Here is a 17,571-nt window from a genome sequence, read left to right as displayed (position 1 = left end):
CAATTGGTTGCCTCCCATATGCACCCAGACCAGGGACTGAACAGGCACCTTAGATACTGGGTTGGCCAAAAAGTCCGTATAATTTTTTCCATAAAAGACACATTTTTTCTTTTTACCAATAACTTTATTGATTTAGATATTCTGAATATGTCGGCAATCTCCCACTTTGATTTCTAGTGGGTAGAGGCCAGGGGTGCTGCTAAACATCTCCTAATGCATAAGACAGCCCCACAGCCAATTACGGTTTTTGGCCGAAATGTCAATAGTACCAAGAAACTTTGCAAATCACTTTTGACATGTTTGATCACTCACAGCACCTTATCCATACACTGAGCAAATCTTTTGAGTTTCTGTATTTTTATCTTTCTTGAAATAATCATAGTACACCAAAAATGTTGCATATTTTCTTTCATTTTCAATATTAAAATGGCTGCACAAAAATTCACCAATTTGGTTAAGTTTTTTTTAATGCACACTGTTATCACAGCTGTCACAACACAACCTAACAAACTGTTCTGAATGAAGTTAAAGACAACCAAGCACTACTATAGCCATAGCACAAAAAAAAACCTAACGGACTTTTTGGCCAACACAGTAGGTGCCCTGATCGGGAATCACACCCACAACCTTTGCGTGTATGGCATGACACTCCAACTGAGCAACCTAGCCAGGGCAATGGAATTATTTTCATGATTCATTTCTACTCTATAAATTGTTCATTTTGGAAAGTATAAACCAAGCAATAGTCCAAAAACATTTATTGCAAAAAAGCTTTAAGGTTGTACCCTTTCTACTCTAATAATCCAACTAATATAAAATAGACTTTCCAAGTCTATACTCAAAAAACATCGACAGCCCTGGCTGATGTGGCTCAGCAGACTGAGTGCCGGCCTGTGAACCAAAAGTTCGCAGGCTCCATTTCCGATCAGAGCACAGGCCTGGGTTGCAGGTGCATGAGAGGTATCCAATCCATGTTTCTCCCTCCCTTCCCCTCTGGAAATAAAATCTTAAAAAAAAAAAAGTTTATCTCAAACCCGCCCACACATCTCCCCCATGCTACCACGCTACTGGAGAGCAACGCCCATTCCCACATGGACTAAATATAAATAGCGCAATAGCCTCCTAGTCATCACCCTGCTTCTTCTGTTGCCTACCTCACATAAATCCTTGCTCCATCAAAAAGTTAAGATGTCAGATCACGCCACGGCACCTAAATAAAAGTCCATTGTTCACAAAGCTTCGCCATACTCTAGTCTGCCTGCCTAACTCCTCTCCACATTCACCTCCCAGGAGCTGTCACCCTTTGAGTCCGTCAGGTGGGCCAAGCTCTTCCTGCAGCAGGTCTTCCTCGCCCACCTGCTGTCCCTTCCACCCGGAACAGCTCTCCTCAGGCCCCTCACTGCCATGATAAATTCCTACTCACCCCCCAGCTATCAGGCTAAATGACACTTTTCTTTATTGGATTTACTGGGGTGGCACTGCTAAATAAAATTATATACATACCAGGTATATAATCCTGTAACCCATCATCTGTGTACTTTGTGCTCACCACCCCAGTCACATCTCCTTCCATCACCTTTTTACCCCCCATACCCTCTTCTACCTCCTCCCACCCCATTCCCTCTGGTCATCACTCTATGTCTGTGTCTGTAGATTGGGTTGGGGTTTGGTTTGGTTTCTGCCCAATCCCTTCACCTCTCTCACCCAACCCTGTAACACCTCTCCCCTCTGACAGCGGTCAGTCTGTTCTCCGTGAGTCTGTTTCTATTCGATTGGTTTATTTTGATCACTGGATCCCACATATGGGTGAAATCGTATGGTATTTGTCTTTCTCTGACTGGCTTATTTCACTTAGCATAATGCTCTTCAGGTTCATCCTGCTGTCACCCGAGGTAAGAGCTCCTTTTTTTTTTTTTATGGCCCAGTAGTGTTCCAATGTATAAGTATACCATGGCTTTTTTATCCACTCTTCTACTGACGGAGACTTGGACTGCTTCCAAATCTTGGCTATTGTGATTAACACTGCAATGAACACAGGGGTGCATAAATGGCACTTCTTTTAAAAAAGATTCTATTTATTTTTAGAGAGGGGGGAGGGAGGGAGGAGGGGTAAGAAACATCAGTGTGAGAAAGAATCATCAATCAGTTGGCTGTCTCTCATATGCACTGGGGACCAAACCTACAACCCACACGTGCACCCTGACTGGGAATCGAACCCATGACCTTTCACTTTGTGGGCCAATACCAACTGAGCCACACCAGTTAGGGCAATAAATAAAATCTTAAAAAAAGAGCACCTTCCATCCCCACCCCACATACAATTTGAATTAGGTCCCCGTGTCGTTGTGCCCTCTACTTTCCCACCAGGGCCCTTCCCACAGTAAGCAGTCACATATGTTTGTTTAGCATCCATGATGGTGCGATCTTGTTTATTCATCATCAGGACACTTCCAGTGGTTAGCACAATGGCTGGCATATTTACTAAAGTAAAAGAAACCTAAATTTGGTGGGGAAGCAAGTGACTCTTCTGGGTAAGACTCAGCTAGTTCCTCAAAAACTGAATCCAGCCCTGGCTGATGTAGCTCAGTGGATTGAGCGCCAGCCTGTGAACCAAAGGGTCGCCAGTTCTATTCCCATGCCTGGTCAAGCTCAGTTGGGCGCTCACATGCCTGGGTTGTGGGCCAGGTCTCCAGCAGGGGCGCTCCAGAGTCAACCATTGATGTTTCTCCTCCTCTTTCTCCCTCCTTTCACCTCTCTCTAAAAATAAATAAATACAACCTTTAAAAAAAGGAAAGAAATAAGGTAATTTCATCATAGCTAACCCTCAGAACCCACTCTACTCTCACAGTAAAAGACACGCACAGCAGTCTGTTTATCTAAGGGATGAAACCACTGTTCCATAACCACTACAAAAGACCAGCCTCTCTCACTCCCATGTTACTTAGTCAGACAGACACCTCCACAGAAATCTCAGCTAATCAAAATCTGTTCAAAAAAATTACTTGGGCCCTGGCTGGTGTAGCTCAGTGGAATGAGCTCGGGCTGTGAACCAGTTCAATTCCCAGTCAGGACAACTTAATGCCTGGGTTGCAGACCAGGTCCCCAGTGCGGGCCATGTGAGAGGCAACCACACACAGATGTTTCGCTCCCTCTCTTTCTCCCTCCTTTCCCCTCTCTATATATAAATAAATAAAAATCTTTAAAAAAAAAAATTTACTTGGCCCTGGCTGGTGTGTCTCAGTTGGTTGGAGCACCAGCCCATAAACCAAAAGGCCCCAGGTCTGATTCCTGGTCAGGGATCATATGAGAAGGCAACCAACAATGTTTCTCTCTCACACTGACATTCCCCTCCTCCCCTCTCAAAGCAATGAAAACTATCCTCTGGTGAAGATATTTTTTAAAAAATTATTTGGGTGTATGGCATCCCTGTAAGTTCCTGAGGAATAAAAAATAAAATATAAGGGAAATACACAAGAAAACATACAAGTTAATATATCACTTAAAGTATTTAAAAAGCATTTTATCACAATTACATACTGTATCTGGTCACTTAGTCTGTGAGACATATTTAATTGTGAAATGGAAACATTAAGTTCTTTAAAGAACTCAGTTTTAAATAATGGAATTTATGTTAAAATTGTGGCAATCAATTGCTGTTTGTCTTTTAAAAATTTAGAGCCTAAGGTAACAGCCTAAAAGAAAGGACAGGAACACCGCTGGCTCTGGTATCTGGGATTCTCTTCCCTCTGGCAAAGTCTGTTCAATTCTAGGCAAGAAAGAACCAAGATGTTATGCAACCAACTCAAGCTCTCCAGCTCTTTACCAATGAAGAAAACTAGGATCCAGAGAGGAAGACAGTATCATGTAGGAAATTAATGCTTAAATACTTAAAAACAAACGTTAATGCTTTACAAATAGTTTCAATATACAATACACTTCCCTGGAAACACAAATCAGAACATACCCATTGTTAAAAACTACAAAAACAGCCAGGGGCAAGGGGAGTAGGATGTATGCTTTGGGGACTGATGAAAATCTTTTAAAATTGATTGTTGCACAAATTTGTGACTACACAAACTCAATCTAACTGCACACTTTAAATTATATCTCAATAAAGCTGTTAAAAACTAAAAACAAAATAACAAAGGACCATCAAAGTTCATTTGGGGATCTGGGGTGGGTTTTTAGGGAAAGCACCTGGGTTAGCTCTAAAATAAGGGGCAGAGCCCCGGCTGGTGTACCTCAGTGGATTGAGCATGGGCCTGCGAACCAAAGGATGGCAGTTCGATTCCCAGTCAGGGCACATGCCTGGGTTGCAGGCCAGTTCCCAGCAGGGAATGCACAAGAAGCAACCATACATTGATATTTCTCTCCCTCTCCTTCCCTTCCCCTCTAAAGATAAATAAGTAAAATCTTTTAAAATAAGAGGCAGAAATTTGATAAGTGGAAGGGAAATGTTGTGATCCCTCTAGATAGCAAAGATCAGGCTAGGAGACCGGATACTAGTTTGACTAACAATCTGCTTAAGAAGCATGACAAAAGTCGGGGTGAAAACTGCACTTTAGGATGAACACGTGCCCATGAACTGCCACACTGAGAACCTAGCAAATAGTATAAAGCTTGAAAGATTTTGTCCAAGAGGTAGACAGTGGACTGAAAGGTTTCTCTGTGTACTCAAAAAGCAGATTATTTTACTCTAAGACAAGACCTGGGTGAGTTATGACTTTTTATAACTGTGTCTGTACTGGTCCCATAATTTACTACAGGTTCTACAAGTGAAAGTGAGCCCGAGTCATTCATTAACTGTGGCCTAGTCCTGGGCAAGGTAGGGTACTCAGAGTGCAGTCTTAGGTTGCAGTTCATCACTGACAGGGCACATACAAGAATCAACCAATGAATGCATAAATCAGTAGAACAACAAATCTATGTTTGTTTCTCTCCTTCCTCTCTCCCTCCCTCTCAAAAGTATGAAAATAAATAAATAAATAAATAAATAAATAAATAAATAGCAATTGCAGCCAACACGCTGGTTGGAATGTATTACTGTGTAAGAGGATGCGCACAGAATAGCAGAGAATGACCCATAGTTCAATATACTGAAAGGATGTGAGAAAACAAAGTGAATGCAAGTGTATGGACACAGAATCAATTTTATTAAGTCCTTTCCCGGTGTCTGTTATATCACCACCCCAAACTAAGAACCCTGGTCCTCCCGCAGCCGAGGCGCAGGTTCTCCTGCTCCCCAGCTTCCGGGCGCCGCCCCGCCCCCACTCACGTGGGACTCCGGCCGCTTCACCTCCTTACTGCCGGCAGACGACAGCACCCGTTCAACTTTTAAGTGCCTGCTGTGTGCAAAGCTACGAACTCTGTGTTAAGTTCAAGAAACGTCAGTGTGCCCTGCGCCTGATCTCTCCCTGCTGGAAGAGTATCCCGGTCCACCCTAAATCCCAGACCTGCCTTCCCTCCAGCTCCTACCCGGGGGGCTCTCCGCTGGTCCGAGTACCAGTTCACAGCCTTCCCTTAGCTGGCGAGCTACCGGAAAAAGGCCTCGCTCCTGGCGCAGACCCACGCGGCAAGTCGTGACAATTAGTAACCTGGCACCCAGTGGGGGTCCCCTACCCCCGAGCCTCTGGCTCGGAACGGATATGACTCCCCGGCCCGTGTTCTCCAGCCGCGAGGGTCGCAGAGCCGAACTGGTACCACCCCAATCCCCCAGCTCACGCGGCCGGCCTGGCCCACACTTACGGCGTGCAGCGGTCGCTGTACTCATTAGCTATGGTCTCGATGCCGCCGGCGCGTGCCACAGCAACGTAGCAGCTCTGGAAGCCGAGGTCTATGCCTACCACCGACATGGCGCCAGCTAAAGCTCGGGCTCGAGCCCGGGTCCGGCCGGCGAGACAGGACACAGACCTCGGTGGGGCTGGAGCGCGGAGAGCGGGCCGCGTAGGCCAGGGGACCGGTGTTAGTGGGGACGTGGGGGTGCCCACGCGAGGGCCTAGGGCCTCTTAAATGGATCCGCTGCACAGCGTGCTGCCCGGGCCGGCTCCGGCTGAGCGGCCACAGTGGAAGCGCCGGGTAGCGGGGGCGGAGAAGATCTCGAAAGATCTCGTTGCGACGAGAATGAAGCTGCGGAGCGAGAACTGAGAAGGAAAGAAATGTTCTCGCGAGACCTCGGCTCAAACGTTTTTCCTTTTGAGGTCCCGCCCTCCAGTTACGTACAAGCGTACGTCATGTCCAGGCAAGACAACCCTGGAGGGTAGAAAATGGTTGAGAGGCGGAGCTGAGTAACAACATGCGCATGGAATGTGCTGCAGCTGCCTTTCACGAAGGCAGAAAGCAGTAAAAAACCTCTCCTTCCAAAAGAAAGGAGAGTGGGTAGCCGGCTTGTAAGCAAAGTAGTGAGGAAGTGCCTCTGGCCTGCTTCGCCGTTTTTCTTTACATCAAAAGAAACTACCGGTGGTGGGACTTCCTGCGCCTCAGTTTGTGTTGGGACCCGAAAATGGGAGCGAGATTGGCTGGTTGAGGCGAGGGCAGCTGTAACAACACGGCCCGGAGTAGGGCCTTAAATCTAGCAGAATCAAAATTAAAGACAGCGCCCTCCCCGACAGAGGGAAGGAATCTACTCAATCCCACCGCCTTGTGGGGTTTGGTTTTTTTTTTTCCCCTTCAGCATTTCAGGGTTCTCTAAACCACTCCTGTCCTTAGATGAGACTGGGGGGTCTACAGGACTTAAACCTTTTAATCCCTAACATATTCCAAGAACCTGCCCTGAATTGGATGCAAGAGACGTAGTTAATAAGCTACCAGCCAGTAAAGTGTTAGAATTACACGAAGCTAATGAATTTTTTTTAACGTTGTAGAGTGTCTTCCAATCACCAGCGACTAAGCAAGCGGGGAATGGAATGGGTACCTCTGCCAGGCTTGCTTTCCCTCCCGGTTTCAAAACTGGCAGAAATTACCCACTCTCCAGACCTTGATCCTGGGACTAATGAATCTTAAAGGGACCTGAGAGAACAGGGCGTGGCTTAGAGTTAGTGTTCCAGGTGCCTAGGGGAAGGCTCTCACGAAGCAATTCTGTGTAATAAGCATATCTGATAAATTGCTTAATGAGATTTCAGAAGAAGGGGAATCTGAATCTCCAGGTCTCCAGTAATTTGTTGTAATTTCTTGTTCTGAATATTTACTTTGTGATTCTATCTTTTAAGGGCCCCCAGAACCTAGAGTTGTATTTTTTTTATTTAATTTATTTTTTAAAGAGGGGGGGAGAAACATCAATGTGTGGTTGCTGTTCATGGTAGCCCCGGCTGGGGACCTGGCCCACAAACCAGGTATGTGCCCTTGAAGCAGGAAAAGATGCCAGAGTTCGGGCTGCCTGTTACTACCAAGCCCAATAAGCAGAGACAGGGATTGAATCTTTATGGGCGCTTTATTCAGACTGCCGGCGACCTGACAAAGTGGCGGGTTCACACCCTAACAGACCATCTTTTCTTTCCAGGCCACGGTTTTTATAGCAGGAAATAAACAAGGTGTGGTGAGAGGTTTTGAAATTCAGGAAAAAGTTAATTGAATTAGAAAAAATCCAGCGTTCTTGTCCTATGCTCTGGTCTTAAGCTGTGTCCTGTGCGTGGTCATCACACCCTGGAGTACAGTGGCTCAGATACCATCTTGAACTGCGTACAGTCCCACTCAGAAATAAAGGTGGAACTGCTTATGGTCTCCTGGAGTCAGGGTGGGTCATACCTTCAGTTCCTGGAACAAAAGCTTTTACATGCATTGATTACTAAGTTTATTAGCTATTATTTAAACTAAAAATTTCCAACTCTTAAGTCCCCTATTACCCTGACTGGGAATCAAACTAGCAACCTTTTGGTTGATTACTCTAGATCAAAGTAATCACAGTTCACGCTCAATCCACTGACCTATACCAGCCACAGCCAAAGTTATATATTTTTTTACAAGTTAGGTTGACTTTGACCTTCCATCCTCTAGCTCCTGTTTTTCTCCTGCCTAGAGGGATATCAATAACAACAAGGGAAGTATTGACTTTAATTATGACGGTCTGTATCCATTAGTCTACTCTGGGTTATTTAACGCTGAGCAGAGGCCAGGCCCCCCTGGGCTGCAGTGCCTGACCCACCTAATAAGATCACTAAGTCTGGCTTGCAGGCTCTGTCTTGTGGGAGGCCTCCCCAGCCTTTAGCTAAACTGGCAGAAAGCACACCAATATCTCTTTGTGTTCCGATTTCATATCCACTTGCCATAATTGCCTTGGCACAGCTTTCAGTTTAAAATACCATCAACCCTATCAATCTTTTTAAGGATTTGTCCTTCTCAAAATAAAACATTAACATCAGTCACAGAGAGTACTCATCCTGCTATAAATAGTTTCCTGGATGTCAAACTTATAGTTCGAGAGGCTATTCCGGGGTATTTAAATAAATGAAGTCAGAAAAAAAGTATTTAAGAATTCTGAAGAATCTTTACGACAAGTTTCCAAGAATCATAACTGTGAAGCAACGAAGTTGCCAGAATAATGTGCAAGGCACTGGGGTTGAAGCACAAGTTCTTTCCATTCAGCAGAGTTATTCTGAGGGCATTAGAAAATGGAGGTTGTTAAATGCCTTTCTCTGGTACAATGGTTAAATTTAGTTCCAAGCAATCCAGAGGGTGTATGAAGGTGTTTGTTTGCTTGCTTGCTTGCTTGCTTGCTTGTTTTAAAAATTCAGTATTTGTAGGCTGCTCACCATGAGACAGAAGGTGCTCGGATGAGAATTCATAATCATCGCCGCCAATATGGTCCCACACTCTGGAGTAGCCTCTGCAGTCTTCTTCGGGGAAAGCTAAAAGCTCCAGTAATGGTGCTTTCTGGTCTCCCGGATGTCAGAGTGAGTGGACTGGTGCCCTCCATCAAACCAGCACCCCATCATACCCTCTAAAACTCTGATCACTTATCGATTCTAGCTTCTTGGCTAAGATCAAGTGTAGTATCTGTTCAAAACTCCAATCACTCAATAATAATTACTATATCCTACCTCCCTAGCCTTCAGATAAGCTAGCAAAAAGGCAGATCCATGTCTCTTTATGTTCCAATTTCTTATCTACAGTATGTGCTGTAGACACCCAGACATTGTGCTGAGTGATGTGGACACCATAATTTATTTAATCTTCATAGCAAACCCATTGGGTAGGCATTTTCCAATGTTACAGATGAGAAGACTGGGACTTGTTGAGGTTGAGGAAACTGTTCAAGGTCACACAGCTTTTAAAACTCTGACTTCAACGTGGGTTTCCTACAACTACATCACTGCTGTTTTTAAATTCATGTTCCTTATAGAGGTTCATTAAAGTAAATAATGGAAAAGAAGTAAAAGAAATAATTCAACCAGAAACATTCACTATTGATGTTTTGGGACACTTTCCTCCCTTTCGATGTTTTCCTTGTATACGATGGTGAATTTGGTCATGCCTTTTTCAACATTAGGTTAAATCAGCCTTTCTCAATTTGCATTCCCCTGAACAGTGTGCCATGAAACATCAACAGGTTAATGTTACCATTTTAAAGGCTCCAAAACATCCTATAGAAAGCCCGTGTCACTTTGTTTCATCGTAAATACAAGTATGAATATAACCAGTAGTACTTACAGAGCAGTAGAACACAGGTTAGCCTTTGCTTTTCCCCCGCAAGTGCTTGTCTAATCATATGCTGTTCTGATACAGAAACTGCGGTTACAGTTCACTTCTGACTCCAAATTGGTGAGATCCTAGGGTCAGTCTCTCTTTACCCGATCACACTGTCTGTTTTCACAGTGCCACTGTGATCTCATTCTGAGGTCCTTCTCCAAAGCCCACGTTTTGCCCTTATTCAGGGTGATTACACCGATACATATGGTCTCCATTATTACCAGTCCAAACTCTTTACCTCTTTGTAATCTTAAAATGTTGGATAAGCCCTGGCTGGTGTGGCTCAGTGAAGATAGTGCTGGCCTGCCTGCGAACTGAAAGGTTGCTGGTTCAATTTTGGACTGGGGCACATGCCTGGGTTGCAGCAGGGTCCCCAGCTGGGGACGTGCGAGAGGAGACCAATTAATGTGTCCCTTACACATCGATGTTTCTCCCTCTCTACCTCCCTTCCCCTGTCTCTAAAAATAAAAAAAATAAATATAATCTAAAATAACATGATGGATACTTTTTCAAAAACACTGGATGAACTCCCCCCAGATTTCCCCAAGCCATACAAGCCGATATGATCATGAAAATTTAACCCTTTCATCTAGGTCCCTTGAGCATTCAAAATTTTCCTGGCCTGACTCACAACCTCCTTATCCACCAGCTCCACCCTCCCTTCAACCAGTCCCAGACACAGCTTTCCTCCGAGAGCAGCTGGCATTCCAGCTCCACCCCAAAGTCCTGCCTGTTGGTCTGGTCTGTTGAGAGCAGAAAGATGACTCTGGCCTGTTCAGCCGTGTTGCTCTGGCTTGTCCCGTCTAAAGCATGAAGGGACTCCCCACCTGCCCCCACAACCCCGCCCCACCCCCAGGGAGTTATCCTGCCGCAGTAGCAGCTGCCATCTTGTTTGTACAAATTACAAAGCTTTCTCTCTACCATCTTTTGTTTTAATTATCAAATCTATCAGAACTCCTAATGCTGGTTTCTCTTCAGAGGTGTCATTTGTCTCAGAATGCTCTTTACTTTGTGCTCTGAGACTCAAAGACAATGACTTCAAAAGCTGCCATGGCCTCTGATAATAATTCACTTTTCCTGGTTAAAGAGGAATCTGGACCATGAACATCTGTAAACTGCCGAAGAATCAGTGTTACTGTGAACAAGTCGTTGTGGCATTCTGCCCAAACACTGCTTCCCAACCAAAGGAGGGCCATTTACTGTCTTGTTGACATATATTTAATGTTCAAATGCAATATGAGCTAAAAATCTAAATATATCACCAGTGATTACAGCTCGACACCTGAATGCCAGCAGCGGAAGCCCTGACTCGGAGGAGCATGACTAACGTGTTTTCCGGGCAGTGGCACAGGAATCTGACCCTAGTGCAGAAGGCGGCAGCACAGGCTGAAACAGGAGAAGAGGGCATCTGAGCTCACTGGAAGCATCAGAGTTTCTTTTCTAGACGAGACAAAGACGAGCCTGGAAAAGGTGAGCGAAAGAAGTTGCCACTGTGAAGACATTGGAAAGACAGTTGTCCCCTGGTTAGTTCCAAGGGCTTGGTTAGTTTCAAGGCCCCCACAGATGCCTAAATACTTAAGTCCACAAATACTTAAAGCCTTGTGTAGGCCCTGGCTGGTGTAGCTCAGTGGATTGAGCGCAGGCCTGCGAACCAGACAGTCGCGGTTCGATTCCTGGTTGGGGCACATGCCAGGGATGCAGGCTGGTTCCCTGCAGGCCAGTTTCCAGCAGGGGACGCACGAAAGGCAACCGTACATTGATGTTTCTCTCCCTCTCTCCTTCTCTTCCCCTCTAAAGATGAATAAATAAATAAAATCTTTAAAAAAAAAGCCTTAGATAAGTCCCTTTAACATTTCATATAATAAGGGCTTGGTGATGATGAACTCCTTGAATTTGATCTTATCTGAGAAGCACCTTATCTGTCCTTCCATTCTAAATGAAAGTTTTGCTGAATAGAGCAATCTTGGTTGTAGGTCTTTGGATTTCATGACTTGGAATACCTCTTTCCAGCCCCTTCTTGCCTGTAAGGTCTCTTAACAAACTCACAGTTATTAACAACCACACCTAAAATGAAAGCAAACTAAAAGGACAGCTAGATCAGGAGTGGAAACATAGAAATGAAGATCTCAAGGAGGGTTAGCAACAGGGGAGTGGGAGGAGGAGAAGGGGGGAGAAGGTACAGAAAATAAGTAGCATAGACAGTAGATAGAAAATAGAAGGGGGGGCAAGAATAGCATGGGAAATATAGACTCTAAAGGACTTGAGACACATGGTCATGAACTAAAGGGGGGGAATGGTGGGGATGGGGGGGTAGGGTGGAGGGGAATGAAGGGGGGAATAGAACAACTGTAACAGCATAATCAATAAAAAAATTTTTTTTTAAAAAGCCTTGTGTAGTATTTGCCCATCACCTGTGTACATCTTCCCGTATACGTGTACTTTAAATCATCTCTAGATTACTTATGTTGAGCACAATGTAAATGCTGTGTCAATAGTTATGCTACTGTATTATTTAGGGGAGAATGACAAGAAACACAGGCTGTACATATTCAGTACAGACTCAATGGCAGCAGGCCTAACTACCTAGTACGTGTCAGCAACAACATAACCTTTTAAAAAATATTTTTAGTCTGGGTTGGTTGAACCCATGGACGCTGCACTGTGAATACAGAGGGCTGAATGTGCTCAGCAGAGAATAGAAATGGAGTTAATAAGTCATTTTTCAAGACTGGGTTACTGGCCCTTTAAGAATGCTGTTAGATATGAATATATTTGATGCTATTTCCACTAAAGGCAAAAGTTTATTTCTGGAGAAAGAGCAGTAACCTGAAAGATTCCAGCTAGAGAGGCTCACTGGGTTCAGCAGCCAGCACCAGCCAGCGCCAGCAACGATGTCTTTTTTGGTCACAATAGTGTTGCATTAGCAGCTATGGAGAGTAGTTGGAGGAAGCAGCACGTTGCTCTCCGGCTCCTCCGCCTTACCTCTAAGTCAGAGGAGATCCTGGGGCCCCGAAAGGCCCCCCTGCACTGACACATCTCTTCCAGTCCTTATAATGCCAGTGGAGTGCCAAAAATGCCTCCCTAGGCCTTCTCGCTCGTGCATTTTCAGAGGGCTTCTCTAAAAGTAAAATCCCTCCCAAAGATGGGGACCACAGCGACAATCTGCCACCTCCATGTAAATGAACAGAAAACATAACCACAGGATTGAGAGGAAGTCCATGACCAAATGAGCTTCCCCGCCTGCCCTCCCACTTTCATGTTCCGCAGGTGAGTGTCCTCTACCTTTAAGATTTTCAATGGGATTTCCTCAATGTAACAGAGTTTCACTGCAACTTCGAGAGTTGAAGCTACTGGTAAAACAAGGCTGGTGACCCTTACCCCACCTCTGTGAGGAGTAACTCTGACCCAAGGCGTGGTTGCTAGTAGTAGCAGAGCCATCCTATCAGAGCTGCAAGAAGAACACAGTATAATTAAGCAGTAATAATTACAGCTGTGATACTGGCAGTATAAAGGACAAAGAGAGAAGTCAAAGTCCAGAAACAAATTCAAGTATGAGAATTTAATATATGATACATGGCATTTCAGTCTATGCCATGTAGATGGTGATGTTGACACATTAGCTAATCAATTTGGATAAAATTTTATATTATTTTTTAATTGAATCTTTATTATATTTTTCCATTACCATTTAGTTGCCTTATACCCCCTCCCCCCAGCAATCAGCACATTTTGAGTCCCTTTTTCCTTTTTGCTCAATCCCTCCACCCCCTAACCTCCCCGCCCCACTAGCTGTCACCTGTTCTTCATCTATGAGTCTGTCTCTGTTTAGCTTCTTGGTTCAGTTTGTTCATTAGATTCACACATAAGTTAAATCATATGGTAGTTGTCTTTCTCTAACTGGCTTATTTCACTCAAAATAATGTTCTCCAGGTCCATCCATACTGTTGCAAAGGGTAAAAATTTCTTTTTTACAGCCAAGTAGAATTCCATTATGTAAATGTCCCACAGTTGTTTTATCCATTCATCTACTGACAGACACTTGGGCTGCTTCCATGTCTTGGCAATTGTAAATAACGCTGCAATGAACATAGGGGTGCTTATGTTCTTTTAAATTAGTGCTTTGGGTCCCTTCAGATATATTCCCAGAAGTGGGCTTCCTGAGTCAAAAGGCAGATCCATTTTTAATTTTTTGAGGTGTCTCCATACTGCTTTCCACAGTGGCTGCACCAGTCTGCAGTCCCACCAGCATTACAGAAGGGTTCCCCTTCCTCCACACCCTCGCCAGCACTTGTTTTTTGTTGATTTATTGATGACAGCCATTCTGACAGGTGTGAGATGGTATCTCACTGTGGTTTTCATTTGCATTTCTCTGATGATTAGTGACATTGAGCATCTTTTCCTATGTCTGTTGGCCCTCTGTATGTCCTCTTTGGAGAACTGTCTATTCAGGTCCTTTGACCATTTTTTTTAAAGATTTTATTTATTTATCTTTAGAGGGGAAGGGAAGGAGAGAGGGAGAGAAATATCAGTGTGTGGTTGCTTCTTGTGCATCCCCTGCTGGGAACTGGCCTGCAACCCAGGCATGTGCCCTGACTGGGAATCGAACCGCGATCCTTTGGTTCACAGGCCCGTGCTCAATCCACTGAGCTACGCCAGCCAGGGCCTTTGACCAATTTTTAATTGAGGTGGGGGTTTTTTTGGTGTTACATTTTGTAAGTGCTTTATAAATTTTGAATATTAATCACTTATCAGATGTATCAGCAAATATGTTCTCCCATTCTGTGGGTTGTGTTTTTTATATTGTCGATGATTCCCTTTGCTGTGCAAAACCTTTTTAGTTTGATGTAGTCCCATTTGTGTATTTTTTCTTTTGTGTCCCTTGCCTGGGGAGGTATATCTAATAAAAATTTGCTGCAAGTAGGCCGGTTCCCTGCAGGCCAATTCCCAGCAGGGGACGCACAAGAGGCAACCATACATTGATGCTTCTCTCCCTCTCTCTCCTTCCCTTCCCCTGTAAAGATAAATATATAAAATCTTTTTAAAAAATTGCTGTAAGCAATGTCTGAGATTTTGCTGTCTATGTTTCCTTCTAGGACTTTTATGGTTTCAGGTCTAACGTTTAAGTCTTTGATCCATTTTGAATTTATTCTTGTGTGTGGTGTAAGAAGGTGGTCTAGTTTCACTTTTCATCACGTACTTGTCCAATTTTCCCAACACCATTAACTGCATAAACTATCTTTAGCCCATTTTATGTGCCCACTTCCTCTGCTGAGTGTTAATTGACTATCAAGGTGTGGGCTGATTTCTGGCTTCTCTGTTCTGTTCCATTGATCTGCCCTCTGCCCTCAGTGCTACAAGTGGTTTTTGTACAGGAAAGGTGCAGATGATCTGTCTGGTAGAAAAGATACTCCCCAGTATTATGCTGTTTTTGCCTTGTGTAACAGTAAAAGTTTGTATTTAATTTAACAATCTAACTTCAGCATTCTTTCGTTAAGTTCTCCATTGAATCAGCTTTACTGTCCTGCTGGTCCCTTATTAATGAGTTAAATAAAGCACTGACATGTCCTCATCATACATATTTGTATGTTTTTAACATTTTTTAAAGATTTTATTTATTTTTAGAGAGAAGGGAAGGGAGGGAGAAGAGAGGGAGAGAAACATCGATGTGTGGTTGCCACTTACACACCCCGTACTAGGGAACCTGGCCTGCAACCCAGGCATGTGCTCTGACCCAGAATTGAACTGGTGACCTTTTGGTTAGCAGGCTGGGACTCAATCCACTGAGCCACACCAGCCAGGGCACATTTTTGTTTTGTTTTTAACTTTAAAAAAATTAAACTTTCTCTTTAAAAAGTTAAGCATAGAATTAGCATATGATTGATAAATTCCACCCCTATGTATGTATCCAAAGAAACTGAAAGCATAGCCCTGGCTGGTGTGGCTCAGGGGATTGAGTGCTGGCCTGCAAACCCAAGGGTCACTGACTCCATTCCCTGTCAGGACACGTGCCTGGGATGCAGGCCAGGTTCCCAGTAGGGGGCGTATGAGAGGCAACCACACATTGATGTTTCCCTCTCTTCACCCCCCCCCCACCGTTTCCCTCTCTAAAAATAAAAAAAAAAGTCTTTAAAAGAGAAAGAAACTGAAAGCAAAGACCCAAATAGATCATTGTACACCAGTGTTCACAGCAGCATTATCCCCAATGGCCAAACAGTGGAAACATGACAAGTGTTCATCAAGAGATGAGTGGGTAAAGAAGATGTGGCATATAAACACAATGGGCATCTAAACACAATGGAATATTCTTCAGCCATAAAAGGATGAAATTCTGAAAAATGCTACAGTATGAATAAACCTTGAAACCATTCTGCTAAGTGAAAAAGTCAGACACAGAAGGATAATTACTGTTCGATTCCATACACGTGAGATACCTAGAACAAGCAAATTCATAGAACTTAAAATAGAGTTTGCCCTGGGCTGTGGGGAGGGATGAATCTGGAGTCATTTTTTCAATGGGTACAAAGTTTCTGTTTGGCATGATGAAAAAGGTCTAGAAATTGATAATGGTGATGATTGCACAACATTGTGAATATACTGAATGCCCCTCCAATGTACACTTCAAATGGTTAAAGTGATAAATTTATATTGTGTACACTTTTTACCACAATACAAAAGTTAATTTTTGACAACTTGGGCAGAAATATTCTTAATATATATGTCATCAAAGAGGTAACATTATTGATATACACAGAGTTATCATAAGTCAATCAGAAAAAAAGTACCAAAGATCAAAAGACAAAGGTCACTAGAGAATAATTACAGCCCTGGCTGCTGTGGCTCAGTGGACAGAGCGCCAGCCTATGAACAGAAAGGTCACCAGTTTGATTTCCACTCAGGGCACGTGCCTGCGTGTGGCCAGGTCCCCACTTGGTGTCATGCAGAGAGGCCACCGATCAATGTATCTCTCACACATCAATGTTTCTTTCCCCTCTTTCTCCCTCCCTTCCTAAAAATAAATAAACTACTTTTAAAAAGAATAAATACCAACAACAAACATATAATGTTCGATCTCAGTTGGAATATTTTTAAATGCTAATTAAAACAATAATAAAATTCCATTTTCATACCATATTGGAAAAAAAAAGACAAACCACAATACCCAGTACTGCCTAACATATAAGGGACATTATGATCTGGCTCAGTCTTTCTAGAAAGCATTTTGGGGACAGTGTGCATCCATACCTTGTGGTAGTCATTCTACTCAAGGAATATGACCTTGAACAAGCAATGGGCAAGCACACCTCCCCTGTGTGTACAGGGGGCAGGAGGCTAGTACACGGCTTACAGCCCTGCAGCTCCAGAGCGTGGGCTGCAGCACCTGCTCGAGCACGCATTGCCTGGGCGACTAGGCGTGTGGATACTAGGCTATACGCCTCGGTTTCCTCACCTGAAAACAAGGGGCATACAGGACCTACCGCCTAGGATCAGTGTGATGATTAAATAAGACAGTTAATATAAAATGTCCTTTGCCTGATATACAGCCATTGCTCAAGAAATATTAGAGATGGTTATTATTGTTGTTGCTCTAACAAAACATTGCATGAGATTTTCCCCAGTTGTCCCAGAATGAATGATTAGAACCCATGGGTGAGAACAAAAAAGTGCTCACTAACCCACGCCCTGAAGAAAATTGCCAGTCATTGGAGTCGGCCAATTCCCGGAAGAGAGGAGGCAGAAGTACCGAGGGTTTCCAGCCTCCCCACTCCAGCCACCCTCCGGTCTCTGCAGAAGTGGCTAATGCAGGACGGTGTCATGGCGAGAAGAGACTCCCTCCTCCGGCAGGAGAGGGGTGGGAGCTGCTCTCCCTCCAGGGTAGACAGTTGAGAAGGG

The 17,571-nt window shown here is 44.0% G+C and overlaps 1 protein-coding gene, 1 non-coding gene and 1 pseudogene across 2 annotated transcripts in view; 1 reads left to right on the top strand and 2 right to left on the bottom strand.

The window, feature by feature from the left end:
* Positions 1-6,139, bottom strand: part of HSPA4 (heat shock protein family A (Hsp70) member 4) — a 35,682-nt gene extending 29,543 nt beyond the window's left edge. The window contains exon 1 of the mRNA XM_037129870.2: positions 5,746-6,139. Within this exon, the coding sequence (XP_036985765.2) occupies positions 5,746-5,852 (107 nt within the window). The 5' untranslated portion in view covers positions 5,853-6,139. The remainder of the gene's footprint in view (positions 1-5,745) is intronic.
* Positions 6,140-6,849: 710 nt separating this feature from the next.
* Positions 6,850-6,989, bottom strand: LOC128628501 (small nucleolar RNA SNORA7). The gene has a single exon (XR_008392907.1). It is a non-coding gene; the product is annotated as a small nucleolar RNA SNORA7 (small nucleolar RNA).
* A 1,961-nt stretch (positions 6,990-8,950) lies between these two features.
* LOC119037725 (uncharacterized) lies at positions 8,951-9,115 on the top strand (annotated as a pseudogene).
* Positions 9,116-17,571: the final 8,456 nt, after the last annotated feature.

The sequence above is a fragment of the Artibeus jamaicensis genome, unplaced genomic scaffold (assembly GCF_021234435.1).
Source record: "Artibeus jamaicensis isolate MK-2021 breed Jamaican fruit bat unplaced genomic scaffold, CSHL_Jam_final contig_786, whole genome shotgun sequence".
Lineage (NCBI taxonomy): Eukaryota > Metazoa > Chordata > Mammalia > Chiroptera > Phyllostomidae > Artibeus > Artibeus jamaicensis.
The sequence above is the reverse complement of the archived record's forward strand: the minus strand, read 5'-3'. Positions and strand labels throughout refer to the sequence as shown.